The 7,322-nt window shown below is 39.1% G+C and overlaps 1 protein-coding gene across 1 annotated transcript in view; it reads left to right on the top strand.

Moving 5' to 3' along the window:
* The window catches only part of xirp2a (xin actin binding repeat containing 2a), a 76,780-nt gene that overhangs the window by 27,669 nt on the left and 41,789 nt on the right, over positions 1-7,322 (top strand). The window contains exon 2 of the mRNA XM_005744247.1: positions 1,245-1,353. Coding sequence (XP_005744304.1) covers positions 1,245-1,353 — 109 coding nt within the window. The remainder of the gene's footprint in view (positions 1-1,244; positions 1,354-7,322) is intronic.

Here is a 7,322-nt window from a genome sequence, read left to right as displayed (position 1 = left end):
TAAATACGTAACGGCGGTACATGTATTCCGTTACTCCCCAACACTGCTCCTTCAGTGGCATTCACTCCTGCAACCAGCAGTAAGGAAATCACACCAGCACACATTTTTCACACAGTGGCCTTTAAAGCATACAGTTGCACAGTACATCTTCCAGTGAGCAAAATATCATTGTGTTGTAGACAACATACTGAGTATAAAAATCAGCAGTCAAACTTAAAGCACTGGGGAGCTGCACTTTCTGATTTGAGCTTTATTTGATGTGAGTGCTACTTCAGCAAGCCAGGGACAACAGCAGTGACAGAAAGAGGGAGATTATGCTTGCATCCCTGTATTCCCATGGTGTGTGTCTGTGTATGTGATACCGAAGGAAAATATGCAAATAGCCATGCATGTCTTTCAGGGATTTGCTAAATGAGATTTTTGAGGACAATGTTTTGTCCTTTGCTGCATGTACTGAAATTATGGTTGACACCTTCAGCACAGTGAAATGAGAATAAGCAAGACAGACACAGGTTTGCATGCATGTGTATATGTTTCACACGGTTTTTACGTGTGTAGAGCTGAGAGTGTTTATTGTCCTTCTGTGTCGACACCCAACTAGGTACTGTCGAAAAACCGCTGTGGGAGATATATTTGATTTGCAAATGAAAAAAAACACACCCGCACATTTGCAAAGAGAAGGATACACACACTCAGACACAGGTGTGCTTGTTCTCCGTGGGGATGATTTGCAACTGAATAGGCATGTTGCAGTGGCTGACTTCTAAGTTTTGACAAAATTCTTCCTGGGGAAAAACAAGCACGAGTACACCAAGGACATGCTGCTTACCAGTGTACCTCTTATCAATAGCAGCCTGTGAAAGCACTTGCAGTTAGAGCGAGAGTGGCTCCATTAAAATTCAACCAAATGCTGTTTACACTAACTTTCCAGTCAATGCTTAATGTTTAAATTGTGTTCAAGGTTGGGTCTGGTTGCACTCAGATATCCGTGTGTAGTTGTGCATATGTGGAGACTAGATGTCAGTACCTCGGTCTAACTGGAGCTTAAATGTCACTTTGACTGTATTTGAGGTATGTATGTAACCATGTGTCTTTCTGTCTGTGTGTGTATGTGTGATAGGGTGTAATGACATTGCCATGCCAGCTGGTTTTGATGACCTGTAGAGTCACTTCTCCATCTTGCTGTTGAAAAAGCAAGGTGTTTCCTCTGATAGTCCTCTGTCTCTCTCTGTCACTCTGACCAGGAAGTCCCAGCCATCCACACCTACCCAGCCAAAAGAGTGAGTAGCAGCCTCGCTCAAACTGACCTGTCAACAGATCATGCCATGGACTCACCCCAGGATGCTAGTATTAGTGAGTATTTTCTTTTTTTTCATTTGCAAAGCTTTAAAGTTGCTGTTTGTTTGTTTTTTCATAAAGCTTTGATGCAGTATGAGACTTGTTATAACTCATGATAGCTCTGGAATTGCATCATGCTTACACTACTCTGTCATCCAAAGAACCGAGTCTGCAGGATGGTTAATGCAATGTTTTGTCCTATTTGTTCTATTAGATAAACATTTGGCAGAAAGCAGCTTTTGAAAACTAGATTGCTCATTTCCAGATAAGGCTGCCTCCTTGGCAGCTTTTTTAATGGGGAGCTTGGGGCTCGCTAGATGTGGTGCTTTCTTTTTTGTGATAGCAGTAGTATGGCGGGTACTTGCACTTTGCCTTCCACCGATAGCAGTGAACACACACGTGGAGCTTGCAGTAAGATTTACAGTTGCTTGCAATAAGATTTAAGTGTTGCTGAAGTATTAAAGTATTAAAATGAAACTGAGCAATTTAAAAATTCAAACACTGGATTACAGTAGAGCGTGGAATCTGTGACACTTTTATTTCACAAAGGTGAAATGCTCTGCACACAAGAAGCAAGCTGTATTCAGATGAGATTAAAATCAGTGGGAGTGGTTGGTTATTTTACTAAGTGTTCCTGTTGGAAATGTAAACTTTATCAAATTACAGAATTTAATCATGGGCAATATATAGCAGGACAGCAAAAAAACCTGAAAAAAATCACCTTTCTTTCATACACAAAAAAGTCTCGTACAACTTGAGATGTTATAAACTCCAATACTCCAAAGTAATTCTGCTGATTATTATGTGTTACCCATAACCCGTATAGTAACCCATAGCAGAAAGCAGAAGTTGTCTATGCAAAGTGACATATAAAGATAAGCCTATAAAGTAAAGTAATCCAGTAAGATGTCTGAGACTACATTACAGACAGGACTTGCTAATGGCTACAGTAACTAAAGATTTCAAGGCAATGTAAAGAATTATATGTTCAAAATGAGCCAGAAAATCAAGAGCAGTACATCCCTGCAGCAGACGCTACTGTTCTAGCTGTAAAATAGTGGTCTTACAAGTGCTCCATACTAAATAAAAATTACTGACCAGTGCAGTTAATATTGAAAGGCTCCCAGCTCTCTCAGCAAAAGATTTTTCATCCATGCTAGCTGCTCTGTCAAGTTGAATTTAGGTGGAGCAGTGCTTTGATTTTACTGCTAATCAGTGATGGGAATAACGGCGTTACAAGTAACGGCGTTACTTTTTTCAGTAACGAGTAATCTAACTAATTACTGTTTCTATCATTACAACGCCTTTACCGTTACTAACGAGCTGTCTTCAGCTGTCTTCAGCTTACCGCATTTTATACCAGTTGCACGGAAGTAGCTGTCTACGTAAGTAATCTGGGCGCTACAGCTTTAAGCTACAGAGCCCCTCTGATGACATGGTCCAAAAAATAAATAAATTGTGGCCACAAAATACTACTTCGTGCCTTCGAAATAGTATAACGTGCCCACGAAATACTTATGTGTGGCCACGAAATACTATGCACGGTGGTTAGCACTGTTGCCGCACAGCAAGAAGGTCCTGAGTTCAATTCCACCATCAGGCCGGGGTCTTTCTGTGTGGAGTTTGCATGTTCTCCCTGTGTTTGCTTGCGTTGGGTACTCCGGCTTCCTCCCACCGTCCGAAGACATGCAGCTTGTGGGGATAGTTTAATTGGATAATCCAAATTGCCACTAGGTGTGAATGTGCGAGTGAATGTGAGTGTGAATGGTTGTCTGTCCCTGTGTGTTGGCCCTGCGACAGACTTGCGACCTGTCCAGGGTGTACCCCGCCTCTCACCCTATGACAGCTGGGATAGGCTCCAGCGCCTCCCGCAACCCTGAAAAGGATAAGCGGAAGCGAATGGATGGATGGATGGAAATACTATTTCAAGGGCACGAAATAGGTATAACGTGCGCACAAATTGGGTATAACGTTGCAAGGAATTACGTATTTGTGGCAACAAAATAGATAACGTGCGTACATCATATTGATACAATTCCTGGAGAGCTGCGTAGAGATATAAGCATAAGAGTAGGCTAAACCTATACACCATGGACAAAGACAGTATGATTGAGTTTTATTTTGGGCTGGGGATGAGCTACAAATGCATTTTGAAAAGCCTGCAATGCAAGGAACCATTATTACAGAGAGACATTTAAACAGGACATTGAGAGCCCAGTTGCTTTACAGACGTAAGTAGGACCTGGACGCTGGGATAGATTTTATTGTTAACCAACTGCAAGGGCCTGGGAAGGATCACGGTTATCGGTCAAGTGTTTCGTGGGCACAAATTAGCATTTCGTGCGCACGTTATACCTATTTCGTGCCCTCAAAATAGTATTTCATGGGCACAAATAAGTATTTCGTGGGCATGTTATACCCATTTCGTGCTGACGAAGTAGTAGGCTATTTTGTGGCCACAATATATTTATTTTTTGGACGATGTCATCAGAGGGGCTCCATATTAAGCAGCTGCATGCGCTCCCAAGGAGGCAATCACTTTCTGGCAGACTATCACTTTTTGGAACAACACCTGGAGCTAGGGGGCAAAACAATCGCATGAGTGCTGCTGTTTGACTGAGGAACAATAAAGTAGTCGTGGTAAGCCAATCACATGACCACTTCAAGATGACAAAGCAACAAGGTGATATATACCAGTTTTTAAATTGTGTTGATGGGCCACGTAAAACCAGAGTCATGATAAACAATATATCCAAGTGTTTTTTCCTCAATAGTTTCTTCACGTTTACTGTCTAAGGACAGCGCTAGCAAGCACTCTCTGCTTATGAAAATAAAAAAACAAAACAAAAGCAGCCCGTTGGTGTTGGTGGAAAAATGCACCATGTCGACCAATCAAAAAAAAAAAAAAGATATGACAACATGACATTTGGTTGTTTAGGAAGACGGGGAAGTTTTAGGAGTGACGGCGAGAGAGAGAGAGAGCAAGTTTTGAGATGTGAGAGATTTGTGACGTTTAGCGTGTTCGGAGTGTGTAGTTCATGTGTTGTCTTGTGTAGTTAGTGTGTTGTGTTTCTGAATAGTTTCTGGGATGCTTAGAACTCAAATTGCACTGCTTAAAATAGTTTATTTTGATGCACATGCTGTTTTCTTTGCAAATTTGCATCATAGGATTGTTTTTCGTTTTTCCTGCAGTATATAAAAAATGGTGTATCTCAAAAATAAAACTATGAAGACACTCAAAATAAATTTCCTGTTATTGTAAACTATTTTTGCAACTTTTTTGTATTTAAAGTTTCGAGGGGTAAACCTCTTGAATTTCTCCAAGTAGAAATATATGTAAAAAACAAAACAAAAATGATTTTCAATTTTTTTATGTAGTTACTATGGACTTAATGCATACATATTATTAAAATATGGGCTATAACAGTTGTGTTGATGTATAGCAACTTGAAATGCTCCCAAAAATGGCACTACAGCATGTAAAAATATAAAGTAAGCTCTGGCGGCCTTGGTTCTATGGTAGGTCTTAAAGGGTTAAGTGTATATTCGTCTTAGTTTTAGTTCAGCTGTGGGTTCTGTTCATGGTTATATTTCTTGTTTCAGGTTATCCTGCTGCCCTGCGTTGTTGTTACGTTTTTGTCTCTCTGTTCGGTGTTTTAATGTTCGATTTTGGAAGTTTCTTGTCTTTTTACTTTTCTATCTTGTAATGACAGCTAGTGCAAACTGACACTATAAATGAGATTGTACTGAAATGAATTTTAAAAGAATCAGAATCAGAACACTTTAATAATCCCTAAGGAAATTATGTGGGTTACAGTTTTTTAACAGTACCAGACTACAGTGACGAACTATTTAAATAATACAGTATATTGCAGGGTTTACAAAGATGAGGCTGATTAGAGGAAGAGTGTTTTTTGTGCATCTCATAAAGGAAACTTAAACTTAAGTGCCTGAACCAAACCTACTGACAGTACAGCCTGTAGTATTTTGAGACATTTTTGTCAAATTTTCAAATGTGCAAAAATTTTATGATGCTGGGAAATCATCCAATTTATTCGGTTTGGTCTTTTGGGGTCCATGGGTATTTGTGCCACTAACCAGTAGTTAATCAAATACGTTTAAGCTGGTGTATTGGAGAACAGTGGCTTGTTTATACACGGATTAGTTCAAGAGTAATATTAAACTTAATTTGGAATTGTGCTTCTGTCCATATGACTGGACAAAAATGTATCATTTTCAGTGCTGGTTTTAGTCACTGCCAACTCCCACGACAAATATCTGGTATAGCTTTATAAACATCTGCCTGCTTCTTCCACATATAGCAGTGGTGAGTGAGGAGCAAGAAAGACAAGACATTTTGCAAAACACTTTGCAGAAGTACAGAGTTTATGATTCACTTACTTGGCCATTCACGTTCTAAATGTAATCCACAGTTTGTATGAATGCAAAGAGTGTAACCTAACTTATTATTTTCTTATGTAACTATATTATTGATCTGTATAAAAGCTACTATTGGTGGGGGGGGGGTCGTATTTTTAGTGCTTTAGTGTGTCACTGACACTGAAAAATTGTGTCCAGAAGCATGTAGAGGATACAAATCTACAGATGGGTAGATGCGCCTCAGTGGTATCAAGGTGTATGCAAACTCATACTTCTGAACTCAGTCTTGCATGCTGACACTCAGCATATTCAAGTAGGCAGGCTGAGAGCCTCTCCATCTCCACCTTAGATCAATGAGGCTTTTGTGTCGCCCTGCACGTCTCTAAATCTCGGCACCACATCTAAAATTGGAACTTGTTGACGATCCCCAACGTTGTCCTGACTGATCGACAGCTTTAGTCTTGGCTGACAAGTTGACGGTGAAAACAGTGACAGATCAAATGACTGACAGTAGCGGTGAAGGGTATTGGTACTGAAGCTGTACCCTGCAAAGCCCCAAAGTTTAAATAAAGCACAGCAACAGCGTAAGTGTGCTTTAAACAGATGCAAAGCTCACCTCTAAGTCCCCACACTGGTTCTAAACAAGCATGCTTGTTTACATGTTGCCTCTCATATTGCACGACTATGACACTGTTGCTGTCTTTGTGGCATACAGAGTAGTGCAAAATAAATAGGATTTTATTTTTTTATTGTTAAATTCTGCTACTTATTCTATTATTTCACAGTTTTGTATGCGTGCTTGTATGTATGTATATATATAATACACACACACACACACACATATAATCTTTGGCTGGTTAAACTTGTCAGACATGTGCCCAAGAGAAACATCTCAAAATGCTGCCAATTGGAGGTAGATTTGCCAGAAGACTGTTTTTGTTTTAATTAATCTCTCAGATTTGCCTGGCAAATGATGATGTCTTTATATTATCATCCTGAAGGAAAACAAAGATTTTCTTCCTGCCAGTTTCAGATTTGATCCCCTTAGTGGCTATTATGTGTCGCAGATTAAAATCAAATGACGTTTGGCAATTGAATTTTGAGGTTTAACTATATCGTGTATGTGTGTGAGGTTCTTTCATGTTTATCAGTAGAGTTGTAGGTTTGATATACAGAGAAGCGTATGTAATTTTTCTTTTTCATTGGCATTTAAATGAAACCATTTTTAGCTGTCTTATAGTTGTAAATGGTTATGATCCACAGATGTTTAACAAGGATTACACTAATAAAAACATGGCTCCTCTCTTCACTCTTGGTGAATATGTTGCTTATCTGACATACTTTTGACCAGGACACTGAAGTTCGATTATTTTCTCTGGTCATTGTCAAGGTATGCTTTCACTTGCTGTTGCTTTATTTATTTATTTATTTTTTACAAGATCAAAGTAAGTGTTGATGAATATATATGTATGTATGTATGTATATATTAACACTTACTTTAAGTTTTTGTCTACTTGTATTATTTTGACAAGTATAGAGCTTCTGCTTTCTTAAATATTAAATTTACGGAATCTCTCATTTTTAAATGCCTCATTACGCTGTTG

The sequence above is a fragment of the Pundamilia nyererei genome, unplaced genomic scaffold (assembly GCF_000239375.1).
Source record: "Pundamilia nyererei isolate P.nyererei 1_Seehausen unplaced genomic scaffold, PunNye1.0 scaffold00141, whole genome shotgun sequence".
Lineage (NCBI taxonomy): Eukaryota > Metazoa > Chordata > Actinopteri > Cichliformes > Cichlidae > Pundamilia > Pundamilia nyererei.
The sequence above is the reverse complement of the archived record's forward strand: the minus strand, read 5'-3'. Positions and strand labels throughout refer to the sequence as shown.